Source organism: Bombina bombina, chromosome 4, assembly GCF_027579735.1.
Source record: "Bombina bombina isolate aBomBom1 chromosome 4, aBomBom1.pri, whole genome shotgun sequence".
Taxonomy (NCBI): Eukaryota; Metazoa; Chordata; class Amphibia; order Anura; family Bombinatoridae; genus Bombina; species Bombina bombina.
The window spans coordinates 227,854,692-227,879,756 of record NC_069502.1 but is presented as its reverse complement, the minus strand read 5'-3'; the positions used below and the strand labels follow the sequence as shown (position 1 = coordinate 227,879,756).

The following is a 25,065-nucleotide window of genomic DNA, read 5'->3' as shown; positions in this document are numbered from 1 at the left end:
AGAAAAGTCTGCTAACTGTTTCCCCCAACTGAAGTTACTTCATCTCAACAGTCCTATGTGGAAACAGCAATCGATTTTAGTTACTGTCTGCTAAAATCATCTTCCTCTCACAAACAGAAATCTTCATCCTTTTCTGTTTCAGAGTAAATAGTACATACCAGCACTATTTTAAAATAACAAACACTTGATAGAAGAATAAAAAACTACATTTAAACACCAAAAAACTCTTAACCATCTCCGTGGAGATGTTGCCTGTGCAACGGCAAAGAGAATGACTGGGGTGGGCGGAGCCTAGGAGGGACTATATGGCCAGCTTTGCTGGGACTCTGCCATTTCCTGTTGGGGAAGAGATATTCCCACAAGTAAGGATGACGCCGTGGACCGGACACACCAATGTTGGAGAAATGAAGTGACCTTGCTGAACAAAAGGCAGAAAAGTCCTTATAGTCACCATCTTGAAAGTTGGGACTCTTACAAAACCATTATTAAAGTTTTCGGATCCACAATTAATCTGAAAGAAATTTCCTTCTTTGGTACAATGAATAGATATGAATAAAAACCCAATCCTTGTTCCTGCTGTGGAACTGGGACAATTACCCCTGAAAGTTCTAGACCTAAAACACATTTCAGAAAGACTTGAGCTTTTACTGGTTTTTTGGTACATGGGTAAAAAAATCTTCTCAAGGGAGGTTTATTCTGAATCCTATTCAATACCCCTGAGAAATTATATTCTGAGCTCACTGATTTCGGACAGAGTCTATCCAAACTCTTTTAAATAAATTTAGTCTGCCCCCACCAGAAGAATCGGCTTGAGGGCCGCAACTTCATGTAAGGTTTAGGGTCAGGAATTGGTTTCTTATAAGGCTTAGATTTAATCCAATTTGAGGATGGTCTCCAATTACACGAAAGGAACAAAAACGATTGGGAGCTTTAAATTTACCCTTAGATTTCTTATCTTGGGGTAAAGGAGTTTTTCTGCCCCCAAGTAACAGTGGAGATAATAGAATCCAATTGTGAACCAAAATGATTTTTACCTTGGAGAGATAATAATCTAGTTTTAGACAACATGTCAGCATTCCAAGATTTAAGACATAAAGCTCTTCTAGTTAGATTGGCTAAAGACATGAATTTGATATTGATCTTGATAACATCAAATATAGCATCACACATAAAATAATGTGCATGTTGAAGTAAAACAATGTTAGATCATTCAGAATCTGAAGACAACTGCTGTGCTAAACTGTCCAACCAAAAAGTAGAAGCAGCAGCAACATCAGCCATAGCTATACCAGGTCTAAGAATATAGCCAGTATGTAAATATGCCCTTCTTAGATAAGATTCAAGCTTCCTATGTAAAGGATCCTTATAAAAAAAAAAGTACTGCCTTCCACAGGAATAACGTTTGGCAAGAGTGGAAATTGCCCCATTAACTTTAGGAACTGTTTCCCAAAGTTCAAAATTGGTCACATGTAAAAAATACAATTTCTTAAACCTAGAAGGGTTAAAAGAGGTACAAGGCTTATACCATTCTTTAGCAATCACAGAGATAGCGCCTGGAATAGGAAATACTTTAGGAGTAATAACAGTAGTCTTAAATACAGAATTTAGACGATTACTAGCTTTATCAGGAGGTTTAGACTCCCCAATACCCAAAGTAAACAAAACTTCCTTTAAGAGAGAGCGAATATATTCTATCTTAAATAAAAAAGATGATTTGTCCATATCCGTCTCTGACGTAGGGTACTCTGAATCAGTATGCTGAAGGTCAGAACTTAATTCATTAGGTTTAGTAATAGTTGCAAAACCCTTTTACGTTTATTTGATCAGCTTTTTTACAACAAACATACTTAGCTTTGGTAGATACGTGTTCAGGCAGCTCAAATCATATGGTAACATCAGAGGCAGGTTCAGTTTGAGACATAATTGCAAAAAAACTAAATTTGAAAAAAATATATTAATTCTGCAAATTTATATCCATGTTCCTATATATCTATATAACAGGCTTGAGAGAATGGGAATTAGAGCGAATATTTAAAAAAAAGAAAAGAAAATTGATTCATAAAAAAATGCTGCATGAAAGCTCTCTAAGCGTTTTCGGATAGCATTGAATGAGCTGGGGCGGAGCTTATAAGGGCAAATTTATTGAAAAAATTTTGGTGGGGAATTATGACGCCAAAAAAACTGTGCAAAATGATGACACATCACGCATGACATAAATAGCGTCATCACATGCGCGTGAATTTCTAATACACCTATCACTCTAAAAGGCAGGTAAGAATTTAGTTTGTATAAACAAAAAAAGAAATGTGCCTAAATGGATACTTCTATTATACTGCATAAAATGTTATTACCAACATTCCATGAGACCTATATAATACGTAGCATCCTAATTTATAAATAAATTACTAGCTCCAAAAAAACAACAGCCTGTATGTTTCACAGACTACCAACCTTGACAAACATTTAGCCACTAATTAAAGTAGCTAAAAAAAGAGCACTGAATTTCTGACTCAAGGCATGTATACAAACAATATATAACAACTTTACTTAAAAAGTGCCCAATCCATAGTTGAGAGTGTCTTATATAATAAAAGTATATACTTACTTATCGTGTAAGACACCCAATCCACATATAGCAGACAGCCTAACCAGTACTGAAACATATCAGCAGAGGTAATGGTACAAGAGTATATTGTCGATCTATAAAGGGAGGCAGCAGATGAATCCCTGCGACCGATTTACAGAGAGCCTTATGAAAAGCTTTCCAATAGGCGAAAACATGGTATCAACAGGCAATACTCCCTTCAAATCACTCAGAAAGGAACTGGGCTTCAATATGCTTAGAATCGCCTTTCACTGAAGAAATCAAGCACATCATGCGTCACCACCTTCTAAGGAGGCAAAGTTGTTAAACCTGAGGTATGAATGAGGTGGGAGGTGTATTTATAGGCATTTGAGCTTTGGGAAATTTTGCCCCTTCCTGGTATGAATGTATATCCCATCAGTAACTAGCTCGTAGACTCTTGCCACCTATGAAAGAAACATAAGGTACATAATAATCTGGCCATGAGGAAGAGGAACTACCCAGCAACTTCCATGGATAACCTAGAGGAATGACCTCTACCATAAACATTACACCCCCTAAGCAGTATCCTTCTAATCACCCTCTTCTAGGAACTATCCATTGAGTGGGGGGGAGACTTCTTCAATGAAGAGCACCTCTATCCAGGCCTATTTCCTTGACGAGGCAAAGAAATACTGGGAGAGAGAGGGAAGTGGGAGAGATACTAAAACTGTGGGGGTTCTTTGCCTCCTCCTGGTGGCCAGGTGATGTAAATCCCAAGTGTAAAGAATCCAGTTGTGGACTCTCTCAAAAAATGGAAAGAAATTACCATAAGAGCCTCTACATTTAAGCTTTGTTAGATCCCAATCAGTCCCAACTAGAGTTCTACAAAATACACAAACCAATCAGCCACAAAACATAATTTATGTAAGAACTTACATGATAAATTAATTTCTTTCATATTGGCAAGAGTCCATGAGCTAGTGACGTATGAGATATACAATCCTACCAGGGGGAGCAATGTTTCCCAAACCTCAAAATGCCTATAAATACACCCCTCACCACACCCACAATTCAGTTTAACGAATAGCCAAGTAGTGGGGTGAAAAAGAAAGGAGTAAAAAGCATCAACAAAGGAATCTGGAAATAATTGTGCTTTATACAAAAAGATCATAACCACCATAAAAAAAGGTGGGCATCATGGACTCTTGCCAATATGAAAAAATTAATTTATCAGGTAAGTTCTTACATAAATTACGTTTTCTTTCATGTAATTGGCAAGAGTCCATGAGCTAGTGACGTATGGGATATCAAATACCCAAGATGTGGAACTCCATGCAAGAGTCACTAGAGAGGGAGGGATAAAAATAAAAAGCCATATGCTGAAAAATTAATCCACAACCCAAAATATAAGTTATTCTCATAAAGAAAAACTTAAAACATCAGCAGAAGAATCAAACTGAAACAGCTGCCTGAAGAACTTTTCTACCAAAAAATGCTTCTGAAGAAGCAAATACATCAAAACGGTAGAATTTGGTAAATGTATGCAAAGAGGACCAAGTTGCTGCTTTGCAAATCTGATCAACTGAAGCTTCATTTTTAAAAGCCCAAGAAGTGGAGACTGATCTAGTAGAATGAGCTGTAATTCTCTGAGGCGGGGCCTGACCCGACCCTAAATAAGCTTGAATAATCAAAAACTTTAACCAAGAAGCCAAGGAAATAGCAGAAGCCTTCTGACCTTTCCTAAAACCAGAGAATATAACAAATAGACTAGAAGTCTTTCTGAAATCTTTAGTAGCTTCAACATATTTCAAAGCTCTCACCACATCCAAAGAATGTAAGGATTTTTCCAAAGAATTCTTAGGATTAGGACACAAGGAAGGGACAACAATTTCTCTACTAATGTTGTTAGAATTCACAACCTTAGGTAAGAACTTAAATGAAGTCCGCAAAACCACCTTATCCTGATGAAAAATCAGAAAAGGAGATTCACAAGAAAGAGCAGAAAGCTCAGAAACTCTTCTAGCAGAAGAGATGGCCAAAAGGAACAACACTTTCCAAGAAAGTAGTTTAATGTCCAAAGAGTGCATAGGCTCAAATGGAGGAGCCTGTAACGCCCTCAAAACCAAATTAAGACTCCAAGGAGGAGAAACTGATTTAATGACAGGCTTAATACGAACTAAAGCCTGTACAAAACAGTGAATATCAGGAAGAGTAGCAATCTTTCTGTGAAATAAAACAGAAAGAGCAGACATTTGTCCCTTCAAAGTACTTGCAGACAAAACTTTATGCAAACCATCCTGAAGAAACTGTAAAATTCTAGTAATTCTAAAAGAATGCCAAGAGAATTTATGAGAACACCATGAAATGTAAGTCTTCCAAACTCCATAATAAATCTTCCTAGAGACAGATTTACGAGCTTGTAACATAGTATTAATTACCGAGTCAGAGAAACCTCTATGACTTAGCACTAAGCGTTCAATTTCCATACCTTCAAATTTAATGATTTGAGATCCTGATGGAAAAACGGACATTGAGACAGTAGGTCCAGCCTTAACGGAAGTGGCCAAGGTTGGCAACTGGACATCCGAACAAGACCCGCATACCAAAACCTGTGGGGCCATGCTGGAGCCACCAGCAACACAAATGATTGTTCCATGATGATTTTGGAGATCACTCTTGGAAGAAGAACTAGAGGCGGGAAGATATAAGCAGGTTGATAACACCAAGGAAGTGTCAGCGCATCCACTGCTTCCGCCTGAGAATAACTGGACCTGGACAGGTATCTGGGAAGTTTCTTATTTAGATGAGAAGCCATCAGATCTATTTCTCGAAGACCCCACATCTGAACAATCTGAGAAAACACATCCGGATGGAGAGAACACTCCCCTGGATGTAAAGTCTGACGGCTGAGATAATCCGCCTCCCAATTGTCTACACCTGGGATATGAACCGCAGAAATTAGACAGGAGCTGGATTCCGCTTAAACAAGTATCCGAGATACTTCTTTCATAGCTTGGGGACTGTGAGTCCCACCCTGATGATTGACATATGCCACTGTTGTAATATTGTCTGTCTGAAAACAAATGAACGGTTCTCTCTTCAACAGAGGCCAAAACTGAATAGCTCTGAGAATTGCACGGAGTTCTAAAATATTGAATGGTAATCTCGCCTCGAGATTTCCAAACCCCAACCTGAAAAACTTGCATCTGTTGTGATCACAGTCCAGGTTGGCCGAACAAAAGAGGCCCCTTGAACTAAACGCTGGTGATTAAACCACCACGTCAGAGAGTGTCGAACATTGGGATTTAAGGATTAATTGTGATATCTTTGTATAATCCCGGCACCATTGATTCAGCATACAACGCTGGAGAGGTCTCATGTGAAAACGAGCAAAAGGAATCGCGTCCGATGCTGCAGTCATGAGGACTAAACCTTCCATGCACATAGCCACTGAAGGGAATGACTGAGACTGAAGGTGCCGACATGCTGCAACCAATTTCAAACGTCTCTTGTCTGTTAGAGACAGAGTCATGGACACTGAATCTATCTGGAAACCTAAAAAGGTGACCCTTGTTTGAGGAATCAAGAAACTTTTTGGTAAATTGATCCTCCAACCATGTTTTCGAAGAAACAACACTAGTTGATTCGTGTGAGATTCTGCAGAACGTAAAGACTGAGCTAGTACCAAGATATTGTCCAAATAAGGAAATACCGCAATACCCTGTTCTCCGATTACAGAGAGTAGGGCACCCAGAACCTTTGAAAAGATTATTGGAGCTGTTGCTAGGCCAAATGGAAGAGCAACAAATTGGTAATACTGGTCTAGAAAAGAGAATCTCAGGAACTGATAATGTTCTGGATGAATCGGAATATGAAGGTAAGCATCCTGCAAGTCTATTGTAGGCATATAATGTTCTTGCTGAACAAAAGGCAGAATAGTCCTTATAGTCACCCTCTTGAAAGTTGGTACTCTTACATAAAGATTCAAAGTTTCAGATCCAGAACTGGTCTGAATAAATTTTCTTTCTTTGGGACAATGAATAGATTTGAATAAAACCTCAGACCTTGTTCCTGAAAAGGAACCGGCATGATTACCCCTGAAACCTCCAAGTCTGAAACACACTTCAGGAAAGCCTGAGCTTTTACTGGATTTACTGGGATGCGTGAGAGAAAAAAATCTTCTTACAGGAGGTCTTACTCTGAATCCTATTCGGTACCCCTGAGAGACAATGCTCTGAATCCATTGATTTTGGACAGAATTTGCCCAAACATCTTTGAAAAACCTTAATCTGCCGCCTACCAGCTGAGCTGGAATGAGGGCCGCACCTTCATGCGGACTTAGGGGCTGACTTTGGTTTCTTAAAAGGCTTGGATTTATTCCAATTTGAGGAAGGCTTCCAATTGGAAACAGTTTCCTTGGGTGAAGGATTAGGTTTTTTGTTCCTTATTCTGACGAAAGGAACGAAAACGATTAGAAGCGTTAGATTTACCCGTAGGTTTTTTATCCTGAGGCAAAAAAACTCCCTTCCCCCCAGTAACAGTTGAAATAATAGAATCCAACTGAGAACCAAATAAATTATTACCTTGGAAAGAAAGATATAGTAATCTAGATTTAGATGTCATATCAGCATTCCAAGATTTAAGCCACAAAGCTCTTCTAGCCAAAATAGCTAAAGACATGGATCTAACATCAATTTTGATTTCAAAAATTGCATCACAAATAAAATGATTAGCATGTTGTAGTAAACTAACAATGCTATAAGTCAGAATCCAATTCTTGTTGCGCTAAATTCTCCAACCAAAAAGTTGAAGCAGCTGCAACATCAGCCAAAGAAATTGCAGGCCTAAGAAGATGACCTGAACATAAATAGGTTTTCCTTAGATAAGATTCACGCTTCCTATCTAAAGGATCTTTAAAGGAAGTACTATCTTCCATAGGAATAGTGGTTCGTTTAGCAAGAGTAGAAATAGCCCCATCAACTGTGGGGATCTTTTCCCAAAACTCTATTGAAATTGCTGGTAAAGGATACAATTTTTTAAACCTTGCAGAAGGATTAAAAGGAGTACCCGGCTTATTCCATTCCTTAGAAATCATATCAGAAATAGCACCAGGAATAGGAAAAACCTCTGGAGTAACCACAGGAGGTTTAAAAACAGAATTTAAACGTTTACTGGTTTTAATATCAAGAGGACTAGCTTCCTCAATATCCAACGTAATTAACACTTCTTTTAACAAAGAACGCATATACTCCATTTTAAATAAATAAGTAGATTTGTCAGTGTCAATAACTGAGGAAGGATCTTCTGAATCAGACAGATCCTCATCAGAGGTGGATAATGCATTATGTTGTTGGTCATTTGAAATTTCATCAACTTTATGAGAAGTTTTAAAAGACCTCTTCCGCTTATTAGAAGGCGGAAATGCAGACAAAGCCTTCTGAATAGAATCAGTAACAAATTCTTTAAAATTCATAGGTATATCATGTACATTAGAAGTTTAAGGAACTGAAACCGGCAATGTACTATTACTGATGGACACACTATCTGCATGTAAAAGTTTATAATGACAACTAATACAAATGACATTAGGAGATATAATCTCCACAATTTTACAACAAATGCACTTAGCTTTGGTAGAACCGATGTCAGTCAGCAAAGTTCCAACAGATACTTCTGAGGCAGGATCAGACTGAGACATCTTGCAGAATGTAAAAGAAAAAACAACAAATAAAGCAAAATTATCAATTTCCTTATATGACAGTTTCAGGAATGGGAAAAAATGCAAATAGCATAGCCCTCTGACATAGAAAAAGGCAAGAGGCAAACAGCATTGGGGCAAATAAATAATGAAAAAAGTTTGGCGCCAACCATGTCCGGAAATGACACACTCGGGTCACTAACGACGCAACCCTGTGTGAAACCTCTGCGTCAATTACGATGCCGGAAATGACGAACTTGCGTCAACGGAAGTGCCTTTCGCGCCAAAAAATTCTCGCGCCAAGAATGACGCAATAAAGTGTAGCATTTGGCGCACCCGCAAGCCTAAGTCAGCCCGCAAAGTAGTTAATTGAAAAAAAGACTAAAACCCAGGTAAGAAAAAAATATTTCTTAATATTAATTTTCCCCAAATATGAAATCTGCAAAAGACATGAACTTGACTCATGGCAAATATAAGTACAATACATATATTTAGAACTTTATATAAATGCATAAAGTGCCAAAACCATAGCTGACTTAAGTAATCAAAACATACTTACCCAAAGACACCCATCCACATATAGCAGATAGTCAAACCAGTACTGAAACAGTTATCAGTAGAGGTAATGGTATATGAGAGTATATCGTCGATCTGAAAAGAGAGGTAGGAGATGAATCTCTACGACCAATAACAGAGAACCTATGAAAAAGACCCCCGTTAGGAAAATCATTGCACTCAATAGGTGATACTCTCCACGTCCCTCTGACATTCACTGTACTCTGTGAGGAATCGGGCTTCAAAATGCTGAGAAGCGCATGTCAACGTAGAAATCTTAGCACCAACTTACTTCACCACCTCCATAGGAGGCAAAGTTGTAAAACTGAATTGTGGGTGTGGTGAGGGGTGTATTTATAGGCATTTTGAGGTTTGGGAAACTTTGCGCCTCCTGGTAGGATTGTATATCCCATACGTCACTAGCTCATGGACTCTTGCCAATTACATGAAAGAAAAATATATTTATTCTTACCCGATTTAATTTCTCTCTCTCACAAAACGCCAAAGAAGAGAAACAGCCTTAAGAGGGATAGTATAGTCAAAATTAAACTGTCACGATTCAGATAAAGCATGCAATTTTAAGCAACTTTCTAATTTACTAAATTTTTATTCATTCTCTTGGTATCTTTATTTTAAAAAGCTGGAATGTAAGCTTAGAAGCCGGCCCATTTTTGGTTCAGATCCTGGATAGCGCTTGCTGATTGGTGTCTGAAAGTAGCCATCCAATCAGCAAGCGCTACCCAGGTGCTGAACCAAAAATGTGCTGGCTCTTAAGCTTACTTTCCAGCTTTTTAAAATAAAAGGTATCAAGAGAACGAAGAAAAATTAATAGGAGTAAATTAGAAAGTTGCATGCTCTATTTGAATCATGAAAGTTTATTTTTGACTAGACTATCCCTTTAAATACAGACCTGATACAACGCATGAAAAAGCCTCTGAATATCAGGCAAACTAATCTGCTATCTGTGTAACAACCCAGAAAAGCAGAATCTGACCCTTGAGATACTAGCTGAGATACCCTTATCCAGGTCATTCTGAAAAAAATTGCCAATATGTGGGGTCCTGAACTTAGCCAGGAAAAAAAAACTTCTCAAAAACACCAATAAAATAAACTTTCCCCACCTTGTGGAAAGCTGTCCTGGACACAGGCTTGCAGGCTGTAAAACCAAATCTATTACACACAAACAGATAAGATAAGAGTGACTGCAGCTTGTGGCAAACAATGTCCTTGTTATAGATGCTATGGAAGAGCGCTGGACACCCACACAAGGTTGGCGTACCACGATCTCCTGGCTATGCAGAAGCTAGTAGAATTGTGGATACCTGCTCCTGCCTGATCCAAGCCACTACTCAGGAAATCAGAAACATTTAAAGAAACAGGTATTATACTATCTAAGGCGACTAACATGTCTGCCTGAGGATCCCTAGACCTTGACCCTATCAGGGAAACTTCTGGTTCGGACGGAACACCATGAGCTCTAACTCTGGACAGCCCCCAATGATGAACCAGATATCGAATGATTGATGACGCATTCCCCCGAATGTAAGGTCTGGCTACCAGTAGACCACTCCTGAGAGGTAAATGGCCTCTGTGGGAAATAAAAACCAGGGTACCTGCTATCACATCCCACTCCACTGCTCTGCAATTATAAAGACAGCCAAAATGCAGTGAGATGTCTTATGCTGTAACTTACAGTGTAGGACCTGGTAGGAAAAGTACAAATACCTGACCAGACAGGAGGGGGCTAAGGAACTTCCGTGCGGCACACCTGGCCTGCTTGTGACCAAAACTCCCCAGAAGAATTACATTACACCGGCTGTACTCTACTAAACCCTCTCTTCTAGGAACTGTTCATTAAATGTTTTGAAGAGAATTTTGAATATTTTTAAATTTGCAGAACACCTCTGCCCATGCCCTTTCCTTGACAAAGCAAATAACTAATGGGAAAAAGGGGAAGTAGATTAAGAATTTTGTGGACTCTCACCACCATAGAAAGAAAAGTACACCATCTGGGAAAGTGTGCAGCAGATAGAAAGTACTTAATGAATGAAATGTAAGCCCCCAGGTGTTAGGCTGGGCAACCTCTTTCATGGTAAAATTCTGCAGAAACACTTTAAAGGTGGACAAAAAAGCTTCAGAATTCACCATATAATTTATGCTGTACAAAAACCGATTCCAGTACTCACTTAACTTCACGGAACCATCCATGCCTAGAAGAACATTGTCACTCTTTATGTCTCTGTGGATAACCTGGTTGGCATGTAGGAATTCCAAAGCTTGCAAACACTAAAATTGCAAAGAAAGAAATTACTTCAAGGTAATACCTAGAGAATAAAAGTCCTTAAATATTATTTACTTCAATGTCACATTACAAGAACTGTGTTTTATGATCCTTTACAAAGCTTAAATTACATTTTTAAAACCTACTTCTTTCCAAACAGCATTTAAAAGGAGAATAGAAAAAGGAAGTCCTATCTATTTTGAATTATAAAATAGCTATAATCATGGTTTATTTTGATATTGTCAATTTATTCCTAATCATTGCACAAATTAATATATTTTTATATAAAACTGAGGCAAATTAAGAAACTTACAGGAAATCAGCATTATACAAGGGGGAGCTTAACTCAAATTATTAAAGCATTTTAAAAGGGACAGTCAAGTAAAAAAAAAAATTTAAAACAACTTTCCAATTTACTTTATCACCAATTTTGCTTTGTTCTCTTGGTATTCTTAGTTGAAAGCTAAACCTACGAGGTTCATATGCTAATATCTTAGACCTTGAAGGCCGCCTCTAATCTAAATGCATTTTGACATTTTTTCACCACTAGAGGGCGTTAGCTCATATGTTTCATATAGATTACATTGAACTTATGCACGTGAATTTACAGAGGAGTGAGCACTGATCGGCTAAAATGCATTTCATGATTCAAATGGAGCATAAAACTTTAAGCTTGCCAATTTACATCTACTATCAATTTTCTTCATTCTCTTAGAATCCAGCTCCACATAGGTATAGTTTTTAACAAAGAATACCAAGAGAACAAAGCAAATAAGGCAATAGAAGTAAATTGGAAAGTTGTTTAAAATTGTATGCTGTATTTGAATCAAGAAACAAAAAAACAAAATTTATGCTTACCTGATAAATATCTCTATTTTGTGATGTACCGAGTCCACGGTTTCATCCTTACTTGTGGGATATTATCCTTCCTAACAGGAAGTGGCAAAGAGAGCACCCACAGCAGAGCTGTCTATATAGCTCCCCCCTTAACTCCACCCCCCAGTCATTTGACCGAAGGCCAAGGAAGAAAAAGGAGAAACTATAAGGTGCAGAGGTGACTGAAGTTTTTAATAAAAAATACCATCGGTCTTAAATAGACAGGGAAGGCCGTGCACTTGGTACATCGCAAAAGAAAGAAATTTATCATCAGGTAAGCATAAATTTTGTTTTCTTTTGCATGATGTACCGAGTCCACGGTTTCATCCTTACTTGTGGGATATCAATACCTAAGCTTTAGGACACGGATGAAGGGAGGGACAAGACAGGAACCTAAACGGAAGGCACCACTGCTTGCAAAACCTCTCCCCCAAAAATAGCCTCCGAAGAAGCAAAAGTATGAAATTTGTAAAATTTTGAAAAGGTATGGAGCGAAGACCAAGTCGCAGCCTTACAAATCTGTTCAACAGAAGCATTATTTTTAAAAGCCCATGTGGAAGCTACCGCTCTAGTAGAATGAGCTGTAATCCTTTCAGGAGACTGCTGTCCAGCAGTCTCATAAGCCAAACAGATGATGCTTTTCAGCCAAAAGTAAAGAGAAGTAGCCGTAGCCTTTTGACCCCTACGCTTTAAAGAATAGACAACAAACAAAGAAGATGTTTGACGAAAATCTATGGTTGCCTGCAAATAATTTTTTTTTTTTTTAAATTATTTATTTATCGATTTTTCCAACAATACATCAAAAGGAAGAAAGAAAAACAGAACTCATATACAACAAAAAAAGGAAAAAGCAAAAAAACAAACAAAAAAAAAAAACAGAAATAAACCATCCTATACATAGGAGCCTATATTATAAAGACATATTTCCATGTCACATTGTAACTCTCATGGAGACGCAGCTCCACATAAAAAAAAAAAAAAGAGATAAAATAAAATATACCAAGAGCCCATTCTACTACTGGGCCCTTATCTTAGCTTGTTTCACCCTTCCTCTACTCTAACTTACATCGGCTCTTTGTTAAAGTTTCTTCAGTGTACGGAAACAGAAAAGACAAAGGAAAAAAAAAAAAAAAAAAAGGAATAATTTTAGGGAGTTTGGCCTCTCCTGGACCCCCCCCCCCCCCCCCCCCCCCCCATCCAGGCCTAAAAAAAGGAATTGTCTCCAAAATTCAGGGTACCTGTCTAAGAGTATTAATTGTAGGAAATCTGGTGATCTACGAATGTAAGTTAGTATTTGTAGCTGAACTTCCTTAGATTGACCTAAAATGACTTTTTCCCATTTTACTAAGTACTTTTTAACTTTATTTTCCTCAAACATTAATGGGTCTTGCTGTTCTAATAACATTTGGTATTGAATTTTTCGTGTGACAGAAGCGATACTTGGGGCATTTTTATCCTTCCACTTTCTTAGAATCATCTGTCTCACTAACAATATTACTGTATTGATCAGGGGTTTATTTTGAACCTGATCTTGTACCAAAAGGAAAATATATGCTGGTTTGAGTGTGATCCTGACTTCCAAATATCTGTTCAACCAAAATTCCACTTGCTTCCATAGCTTGCTTATTTTTGGACAGGTATAGAACATATGGAGCAAATCAGCATAAGGGAATCTGCATCTATAACAAGCCATACTCCCTTTCCATTTGGCTAGCCTGCTAGGGGTGAGATAGGCTCTATTTAAGAGCTTTACGTGTGATTCTATTATTGCCATGTTACTAGAGAACTTCCTGACCCTATCAAAGCTCTTTTGAAAATATTCTCGCTCTACTTCAGGAAGTAAATAAAATTTTAAAGCACGAACCACATCCAAGTTGTGCAACAGACGTTCCTTCTTAGAAGAAGGATTAGGACACAGAGAAGGAACAACAATTTCCTGATTGATATTCCTGTTAGTAACAACCTTAGGTAGGCACCCAGGCTTGGTACGCAAAACCAGCCTATCAGCATGGAAAACAAGATAAGGCGAGTCACATTGTAATTCAGATAGTTCAGAGACTCTTCGAGCTGAAGAGATAGCAACTAGGAACAAAACTTTCCAAGATAAAAGCTTAATATCTATGGAATACATGGGTTCAAACGGAACCCCCTGAAGAACTTTAAGAACTAAAATTTAGACTCCATGGCGGAGCAACAGGTTTAAACACAGGCTTAATTCTAGCTAAAGCCTGACAAAAAGCCCGGATGTCTGGGACATCTGCCAGACGCTTGTGCAACAGAATGGATAGAGTAGATATCTGTCCTTTTAGGGAACTAGCTGACAATCCTTTCTCCAATCCCTCTTGGAGAAAGGACAAAATCCTAGGAATCCTGATTTTACTCCAGGAGTAGCCTTTGGATTTGCACCAAAAAAGATATTTACGCCATATCTTATGATAGATTTTCCTGGTAACAGGCTTTTGAGCCTGAATCAAGGTATCTATGACCGACTCAGAGAAACCCCGCTTTGATAGAATCAAGCGTTCAATCTCCAAGCAGTCAGTTGCAGAAAATTAGATTTGGATGCTTGAATGGACCTTGAACCAAAAGGTCCTGTCTCAGTGGCAGAGTCCATGGTGGCAGAGATGACATGTCCACCAGGTCTGCATACCAGGTCCTGCGTGGCCATGCAGGCGCTATCAAAATTACTGAAGCTCTCTCCTGTTTGATTCTGGCAATCAGACGCAGAAGGAGAGGGAAAAGTGGAAACACATAAGCCAGGTTGAACGACTAGAGGAAGTTTGGCGTTCTGACGAGACGCCATCAGATCCAATTCTGGTGTGCCCCATAACTGAACCAGTTGAGCAAACACTTCCGGATGGAGTTCCCACTCCCCCGGATGAAAAGTCTGACGACTTAGAAAATCTGCCTCCCAGTTCTCTACTCCTGGGATATAGATCGCTGACAGATGGCAAGAGTGAGCCTCTGCCCATCGGATAATTCTTGAAACTTCTATCATCGCTAAGGAACTCTTTGTTCCCCCCTGATGATTGATATAAGCCACAGTCGTGATGTTGTGCAACTGAAATCTGATGAATCTAGCCGAAGCCAGCTGAGGCCATGCCTGAAGAGCATTGAATATCGCTCTTAATTCCAGAATATTTATCGGTAGGAGGGCCTCCTCCCGAGTCCACAAACCCTGTGCTCTCAGGGAATTCCAGACTGCACCCTAGCCCAGTAGGCTGGCGTCTGTCGTCACTATAACCCATTCTGGCCTGCGGAAACACATTCCCTGGGACAGATGATCCTGTGACAACCACCAAAGAAGAGTCTCTGGTCTCTTGATCCAGATTTATCTGAGGAGATAAATCCGCATAATCCCCATTCCACTGATTGAGCATGCATAGTTGCAGTGGTCTGAGATGCAAGCGAGCAAACGGAACTATGTCCATTGCCGCTACCATTAGACCGATTACCTCCATACACTGAGCCACTGACGGCCGAGGAATGGAATGAAGAGCTCGGCAGGTGGACAAAATCTTTGATTTCCTGACCTCCGTGAGAAATATTTTCATGTCCACCGAGTCTATCAGAGTCCCTAGAAATGAAACTCTTGTGAGGGGGGAAAGAACTCTTTTTTACGTTCACCTTCCTCCCGTGAGATCTTAGAAAGGCCAACACTAAGTCCGTGTGAGACTTGGCTAGTTGGAAAGTCGACGCTTGAATTAGAATGCCGTCTAGATAAGGCGCCACTGCTATGCCCCGTGGCCTTAGGGCCGCCAGAAGGGACCCTAGCACCTTTGTGAAGATTCGTGGCGCCGTGGCGAACCCGAAGGGAAGAGCCACAAACTGGTAATGCTTGTCCAGAAAGGCAAACCTGAGGAATTGGTGATTATCTTTGTGGATAGGAATGTGTAAATACGCATCCTTTAAGTCCACGGTGGTCATATATTGACCCTCCTGGATCATTGGTAAAATAGTCCGAATGGTCTCCATCTTGAAAGATGGGACTCTTAGGAATCGGTTTAGGATCTTGAGATCTAGAATTGGTCTGAAAGTTCCCTCTTTTTTGGGAACCACAAACAGATTGGAGTAGAAACCCTGCCCCTGTTCTGCTTTCGGAACTGGGCAGATCCCTCCCATGGTAAAAAGGTCTTCTACACAGCGTAAGAACGCCTCTCTTTTTGTCGGGTTTACAGACAGTTGAGAATGATGGAACCTCCCCCTTGGAGGAGAATCCTTGAAATCTAGAAGATATCCCTGGGTTACGATTTCTACTGCCCAGGAATCCTGAACGTCTCTTGCCCAGGCCTACCCCTTCATGCTGTCTTAGTGGCAGCAGCAGGCTTTTTGGCCTGTTTACCCTTGTTCCAAGCCTGATTAGGTCTCCAGGTTGGCTTGGATTGAGCAAAATTCCCCTCTTGCTTTGCAGCAGAGGAAGAGGGACCACTCTTGAAGTTTCGAAAGGAACGAAAATGATTTTGTTTGGTCCTTGACTTATCTTGAGGGAGGGCATAACCCTTCCCCCCAGTGATGTCTGAAATGATCTCTTTCAGTGCAGGCCCGAATAGGGTCTTACCTTTGAAAGGGATGATCAAAAGCTTAGATTTAGATGACACATCAGCCGACCAGGACTTAAGCCGTAACGCTCTATGCGCTAAAATGGCAAAACCTGAATTCTTTGCTGCTAACTTAGCAAGATGAAAGGCGGCGTCTGTAATAAAAGAATTAGCTAACTTAAGAGCCTTAATTCTGTCCAGAATATCATCTAGTGGGGTCTCCATCTGAAGAGCCTCTTCTAGAGCCTCATACCAAAAAGCAGCTGCAGTGGTTACAGGAACAATGCACGCTATAGGTTGAAGAAGAAAACCTTGATGAACAAAAATTTTCTTTAGGAGACCCTCTAATTTTTTATCCATAGGATCAATGAAAGCACAACTGTCTTCAATAGGTATAGTTGTGCGCTTAGCCAGAGTAGAAATAGCTCCGTCCACCTTAGGGACCGTCTGCCATGAGTCCTTTATGGTGTCAGATATGGGAAACATTTTCTTAAAAACAGGGGTAGCGAACGGAATACCTGGTCTATCCCACTCCTTAGTAACAATGTCCGAAATCCTCTTAGGATCCGGAAAAACATCAGTGTAAACAGGAACCTCTAAATATTTGTCCATTTTACACAATTTCTCTGGAATTACAATAGGGTCACAATCATCCAGAGTCGCTAAAACCTCCCTGAGCAATAAGCGGAGGTGTTCTAGCTTAAATTTAAATGCCGTCATATCTGAATCTGTAAAAGTGTCAGAAGGCTCAGCAATTGTTATTAACCTAGAGCTACTGCGCTTCCCTTGCAACCGTGGCAGTTTAGATAAAACCTCTGAGAGGGTAATATTCATAACTGAAGCCATATCTTCCAAGGTGAAAGAATTAAACGCACTAGAAGTACTTGGCTTCGCTTGTGCGGTCGTTGCTGGTTGTGACACTTGGGGAGAACTAGATGGCAAAACCTGATTTCCTTCTGTCTGAGAATCATCCAATGCCAAACTCTTATAAGTCAAAATATGCTGTTTGCAATTTATAGACATATCAGTACAGGTGGGACACATTCTAAGAGGGGGTTCCACAATGGCTTCTAAACAAATTGAGCAATGAGTTTTACTCAATGTCAGACATGTTTAACAGGCTAGTAATGAGACAAGCAAGCTTGAAAAACACAATTTTCAAAAACGGTACTGTGCCTTTAAGAGAAAAAAAGCCATACACAAACTCCAAAGCTGTTTAAAATTGCCTCAAATTTTCCAAAATTTTTACAGTATACCCACTAAGCTTTAGAAAGATTGCACCACAAGTAATTAAGCAATAAACCCCCAAATGAGAAAACAGGATTGACAAATGTCCAAAACCGGTAAAAACCCGTCAGCACCTTGCCACAGCTCTGCTATGGCACCTACCTGCCCCTAGGGGACGATAAGGGGATAAAGCTTCGATTAGGCCCCAGAAGAGTAGCAGGACCTCTGGAGACGTTGCTTGCTGCTTGTCTGCATAAACTAAATGCGCAACTGAGGCGCGAAAATAGGCCCCGCCCATCTCACTCGATGTTGCTGGGGCCTACACAAAATCTATCAAACCTTGTTTGTAAGCCATGTGGGTTATAAAAACCCCTAAATAAGCCAAATGTACCCTCAAACAGATGTCCCAAACAAAAACGTTACTCCCAGAACACGCAAACGTTTGCTCAATATCTCATATACAAACTGAGTGCCCATAAGATTAGCCCTTTATGCAAGCTAGTAATGCCCCTTATAGAACTAGGATTATTGCTTCCCCTTCCCCTAATGGGGATACTGTCAGCCTGAGTTAACACAGTCTCTGCAGAAAAAATTACTGAACATACCTCATTGCTGTATAGCAAGAAACCGTTCCTCACACTGAAGTTTTCCTGTACTCCTCAGCTTCTGTGGGAACAGCAGTGGACCTTAGTTACAAATGCTAAGATCATCCGCCTCCAGGCAGAAATCTTCATCTATGTCCTGCCTGAGAGTAAATAGTACAACACCGGTACCATTTAAAAATAAACTCTTGATTGAAGATAAAATAAAACAGTTTAACACCTCTTTCACTTTACCCTTCCTGCTTAGAGCCGGCAAAGAGAATGACTGGGGGGTGGAGTTAAGGGGGGAGCTATATAGACAGCTCTGCTGTGGGTGCTCTCTTTGCCACTTCCTGTTAGGAAGGATAATATCCCACAAGTAAGGATGAAACCGTAGACTCGGTACATCATGCAAAAGAAATATGGGTTTTATGTACCTTTAAAGTTTTTCAAGCATACAATTTTATTCACACAGTACTAAGTTTAGTTACTAGAAGCTAAGGCTATGTTTACCTGAAAACAGTAACACCCACCTCTCTGCAGACGGCTGCTATTTGTGCCTCATCCATGCAGGTTTCAGTGACCACATCTGTGAGAGACCCCCCAGCCAAATATTCCATCACCACAAACAATTCATCCCCCACTAGGAAACTGCATGAAGGATTCAATATATTAAATATTAGTGCAGTTTATATATTTTTAAAACACACAAGTAACAAGGTAAGAATGTCCACAAGCTCATCCACATGTTAACTTAAAAATTAAAATTATTATTATTGCTCTAGGTTCAGAACATTGTATGGCAAGAGAGATGCATTTATTTCTGATACCTGTCCAAAAAATTCACAATATTTGGATTCTTGAGTTCTTTCATCACAAGGATTTCATTAATAATAAGCTCTTTCTTGGGCTGCTTCTGTAGATTTATCTGTTTTATTGCAACCTAGAAACAGAGACAATTAGAGATTTTAAAAACTTTTTGACAACAGGCTTATAAGCATATACGTTTTACATAGCAAATACATTTGTTTACCAAATATAAAGCAAGCAATCTATGCGTTTGTTTTAATTGTGAGAGACCAAAAGAAACAAAATTATGCTTACCTGATAATTTCATTTCCATCTGTGGGAAGAGAGTCCACTGCTTCATTCATTACTTGTGGGAATTAAGAACCTGGCCACCAGGAGGAGGCAGATACCCCAGTCAAAGGCTTAAATACCTCCCCACTCCCCTCATCCCCCAGTCATTCTGCCAAGTGAACAAGGAACAGTAGGAGAACTATCAGGGTATAAATGGTGCAAGAAGAACAATATTAATTTTAGGTACGCCCCCCCCCCTCCACCGGAGAAACGGAAGGGAGCAGTGGACTCTCCCTCCCACAGATGGAAATTAAATTATCAGGTAAGCATAATTTATGTTTTCCATCTTAATGGGAGGAGAGTTCACTGCTTCATTCATTACTTGTGGGAACAAATAGCCAAGCTCTAGAGTACACTGAATGAAGAAAACGGAAGGGTAAAAGAAGGAGGGCCCTATACTGAGTGCACCACAGGCTGCAGAACCTTTCTCCCAAAAGCTGATTCCGCCGAAGCAAAAACATTAAATATGTAAAATGTTGCAAAAGAACGTAAAGAGGACCAAGTAGCCGCCTTACAAATCTGCTCCATAGAAGCCTCGTTCTTAAAGGCCCAAGAAGAGGCCACAGCTCTAGTTGAATGAGCTGTAATCCTCAGAGGAGGCTTATGTCCCGCCTTATTACTGCGAAAGGGAGAACACTCATCAGCCAAAAGATAAGGAAGTCGAAAAGGCCCTCTGACCCCCACGCTTCCCGGAAAGAGAACAAACCGATAAAGAAGTTTGTCTAAATTCCTACGTGGCCTGAAGATAGGACTTCAAGGCACAAACCACATCCAGAATTACGTTGAAAGAAACCACCATCTCTTGATTGGTGGTGTGAATTGACACAACCTTAGGAAGAAAACCTAACTTGGTTTGTAGAACAACCTTATCAGCATGGAAAGCCAGGTAAGGAGGGACGCATTGCAAGGCAGTAAACACAGATACTCGCACGCAGAAGCAATAGCCCATAGAAAAAGAACCTTCCAAGACATAGTTTAAGGTCTACGTCATGCATAGGCTCCAACGGAGCCCGTGCAAAACCTAAAGAATAAGATTCAAACTAAGGAGGAGCAATAGATCTAAACACAGGCCTGAACCTAGCAGAGCCTTAACAAGTCACTGCACATTAGGAAGCTCAGCGGACCTCTTGTGCAGTAACACAGACAGGGCCGAAATCTGACCACTCAGGGGACTTGTAGAGTAGCCTTCTCCAGTTCACCCTGGAGAACAGAATAAGTAGGTCCTTCACACCTTATGATAGATGCGACGAGCAACCAGCTACGATCTTCAATGAGAGAAACAATAACACTCTCAAACAACCCGCTCTTGGCTAGGACTAAGTGTTCAATCTCCACGCAGTCAGCCTCAGATATCTAGACATAGATGAACAAAAAGACCTTGGTCAGCAGATCCCTGCGACAAGGTAACTTCCACGGAGGAGATAACATACCCACTAGTTCACGAACCATATCCTTTGCGGCCAAAACGGAACAATCAGTATCACCGACGCCTGCTTGATTCGAGCCACTACACTAGGAAGTAGTGGTAACGGCCGTAAAAGATAAATTAGATTGAACCTCCAAGGCACCAATAATGCTAGTTAGCTCCGCCTGAGGATCCCTGTACCTCGACCCATATCTGGGTAACTAGGTAATGAGATGTCCTAAGAACTTCCTCTTGCAAATCTCTGCAAACACTCGGGATGGAGAGACCAATCCCCAGGATTAAAGTATTGTCTGCTGAGGAAATCCGCTTCCCCATTGTCCACACCCGTAATGTGGATCACTGACAGCAAACAAATGTGGGTCTCAGCCCACTCAAGAATCCGAGATCATAGCTAGGGAGCTTCTCGTTTCCCCCCCCCCCTTGATGGTTGATGTAAGCCACCGAGGATATTGTCCGATTGGAATCTGATAAACTGGGATGAACCCAGCAGAGGCCAAGCCTTCAGAGCAATGTATATTGCCGAAGATTCAAAATGCGATCAGGAAAGAGCTTTTCCTCCTGAATCCATAGAAACTTCCAGACAGACTTGCAACCATAGTCACAATCACCCAGGATGGTCTTGAAACGGACATCACTTGGGACAAGTGATCCGGACAAAACCCCCAGAGAGCGATTCTCTTGATCTGGTGTTCAGGGAAACCTGAGACAGATCTGAATGATCGCCATTCCACTGCTTCAGCATGCGCAGTTGCAACAGTCTGTGGTGAAACCTGGCAAGGAAATTATGTCCCTGCTGGACACCGTGAGACCAATAACCTCCATACGCCAAGCATACCAGGCCACAGATGGCCGTAAGGAGGTCTGGAGGGCAAGACATTTTGAAGCTAGCCTGCAAAATCTAGGAACTGGAAGTGGTCCTTGAGGATTGCTACGTGAAGGGAGCATCCTTCAGATCTATTGTGGTCATGAACTGCCCTTCTTTGAAGAAGGATTAGGACACAGTGAAGGAACAACAATCTCTTGATTGATATTCTTATAAGAAACAACCTTAGGAAGAAACCCAGGTTTGGTACGCAAAAACCACCTTATCTGCATGGAAAATAAGATAAGGGGAATCACACTGTAAAGCATATAGCTCAGAAACTCTTCGAGCCGAAGAGATAGCTACTAAAAACAAAACTTTCCAAGATAGAAGCTTAATATCCATGGAATGCATAGGTTCAAACGGAACCCCTTGAAGAACTTTAATAACTAACTTTAGGCTCCATGGCGGAGCAACAGGTTTAAATACAGGCTTGATTCTGACCAAAGCCTGACTAAATGCTCGAAAGTCTGGGACAACTGCCAGACGTTTGTGTAGAACAATAGACAAAGCAGATATTTGTCCTTATAAGGAACTAGCTGATAATCCCTTCTCCAAACCTTCTTGGAGAAAAGACAATATTCTAGGAATCCTAAACTTATGATAGATCTTCCTGGTGAAAGGCTTTCTAGCCTGAATCAGGGTATCAATGACCGACTCAGAGAAACCACGCTTTGATAGAATCAGGCGTTCAATCTCCTGGGATGTGGATTGCTGAGAGATGGCAAGAGTGATCCTCTGCCCATCGGATTATTTTGGTTACCTCCATCATCGCTAGAGAACTCCTTGTTCCTCCTTGATGATTGATATAAGCTACAGTCGTGATGGTGTCCGACTGAAACCTGATGAATTTGGCCGCAGCAAGCTGAGGCCACGCCTGAAGCGCATTGAATATCGCTCTCAGTTCTAGAATATTTATCGGGAGAAGAGATTCCTCCCGAGACCATAAGCCCTGTGCTTTCAGGGAGTTCCAGACTGCATCCCAGCCTAGCAGGCTGGTATCTGTCGTTACAATGAGCCACTCTGGCCTGCGGAAACACATTCCCTGAGACAGGTGGTCCTGAGACAACCACCAGAGAAGAGAATCTCTGGTCTCCTGGTCCAGATGCAGTTGAGGAGACAAATCTGCATAATCCCCATTCCACTGTTTGAGCATGCATAGATGTAGTGGTCTGAGGTGTAGGCGGGCAAAAGGAACTATGTCCATTCCCGCTACCATGAGTCCGATTACCTCCATATACTGAGCCACTGATGGCCGAGGAATGGAATGAATAGCTCGGCAAGTGGTTAAGAGCTTTGATTTTCTGACCGCCATCAGAAATATTTTCATTTCTACCGAGTCAGAGTCCCTAGGAAGGAAACTCTTATAAGAGGGAAGAGAGAACTCTTTTTAATGTTCACCGTCCACCCGTGAGATGTCAGAAAAGCCAACACAATGTCTGTGTGAGACTTGGATAGCTGGGAAGTTGACGCCTGAAATAAGATGTCGTCTAGATAAGGCGCCACTGCTATGCCCCGTGGTTGTAGAACCACCATAAGGGACCCTAGCACCCTTGTGAAAATTCTGTGAATAGGGATGTGTAGATATGCATCCTTTAAGTTCACGGTGGTCATATATTGACCCTCCTGGATCAGAGGTAGAATAGACCGAATAGTCTCCATCTTGAATGATGGAACTTTGAGGAACTTGTTAAGAATGTTGAGATCCAAGATTGATCTGGAAGTTCCCTCTTTTTTGGAAACCACAAACAGGTTGGAGTAAAACCCCTGTTCCTCTTTTGGGACTGGGCGGATCACCCCCATGGTATGTAGGTCTTCTACACAGCGTAAGAACGCCTCTCTCTTTGTCTGTTTACAGACAATCGAGAAATGTGAAAAGTCCCCCTTGGAAGAGAGCCTTTGAATTCCAGAAAAAATCCCTGGGACACAATTTCTAAAACCCAGGGATCGTGAACATCTCTTGCCCAAGCCTGAGCGAAGAGAGAGTCTGCCCCCTACTAGATCCGGTCCTGGATCGGGAGCTACCCCTTCATGCTGTCTTAGAGGCAGCTGCAGGCTTCTTGGCCTTTTTACCCTTGTTCCAAGCCTGGTTAGGTCTCCAGACTGACTTGGATTGGGCACATTTCCCCTCTTGCTTTGCAGCAGAGGAAGCTGAAGCGGGACCACTCTTGAAATTCCAAAAGGAACGAAAATTATTTTGTTTGGTCCTCCTCTTATTTGATCTATCCTGAGGGAGGGCATGACCTTTCCCTCCAGTGATGTCTGAAATAATCTCTTTCAGTTCAGGCCCGAATAGGGTCTTTCCTTTGAAAGGGATGTTCAAAAGTTTAGTTTTAGATGACACATCAGCAGACCAGGATTTAAGCCATAACGCCCTGCGTGCTAAAATGGCAAAACCTGAATTCTTTGCCGCTAATTTAGCCAGTTGAAAAGCGGCATCTGTAATAAAAGAATTAGCCAATTTAAGGGCCTTAATTCTGTCCAAAATTTCTTCTAATGGAGTCTCCATCTGAAGAGCCTCTTCTAGAGCCTCAAACCAGAAAGCAGCTGCAGTAGTTGCAGGAACAATGCACGCAATAGGTTGAAGAAGAAAACCTTGATGAACAAAAATTTTCTTCAGGAGACCCTCTAATTTTGTATCCACAGGATCTTTGAAAGCACAACTGACTTCTATAGGTATAGTTGTACGCTTAGACAGAGTAGAAATAGCTCCCTCCACCTTAGGAACTGTCTGCCACGAGTCCCGCATAGTGTCAGATATGGGAAACATTTTCTTAAAAACAGGAGGGGGAATGAATGGAATACCTGGTCTATCCCACTCCTTAGTAATAATATTCACAATCCTCTTAGGGACTGGAAAAAAACATCAGTGTAAACAGGAACCTCTAAGTATTTATCCATCTTACACAATTTCTCTGGGACCACTATAGGGTCACAATCATCTAGAGCCGCTAATACCTCCCTGAACAATAAGCGGAGATGTTCAAGCTTAAATTTAAAGGCCGTCATATCAGAATCTGTCTGAGGAAGCTTCTTTCCTGAATCAGAAATTTCACCCTCAGATAACAAATCCCTCACCCCTACCTCAGAGCATTGTGAGGGCATATCAGATACAGCTACTAAAGCGTCAGACTGCTCAGCATTTTTCCTTAACCCAGAGCTGTCCCGGTTTCCTTGAAAACCAGGCAGTCAGGATAAAACCTCTGTGAGGGTTGTATTCATAACTGTGGTCATGTCTTGTAAAATAAATGAATTTGACCCACTAGAGGTACTTGGCGTCACTTGTGCGGGCGTTACTGGTTGTGACACTTGGGG

The 25,065-nt window shown here is 40.9% G+C and overlaps 1 protein-coding gene across 5 annotated transcripts in view; it reads right to left on the bottom strand.

Moving 5' to 3' along the window:
• The window catches only part of PAK2 (p21 (RAC1) activated kinase 2), a 505,361-nt gene that overhangs the window by 106,152 nt on the left and 374,144 nt on the right, over window positions 1-25,065 (bottom strand). For all 5 annotated transcript variants that reach the window (XM_053709811.1, XM_053709810.1, XM_053709809.1 and 2 more), the window contains 3 exons: window positions 19,153-19,265; window positions 18,856-18,973; window positions 11,006-11,105 (listed from right to left, as the gene is read on the bottom strand). In XM_053709811.1, coding sequence (XP_053565786.1) covers window positions 11,006-11,105; window positions 18,856-18,973; window positions 19,153-19,265 — 331 coding nt within the window. The remainder of the gene's footprint in view (window positions 1-11,005; window positions 11,106-18,855; window positions 18,974-19,152; window positions 19,266-25,065) is intronic.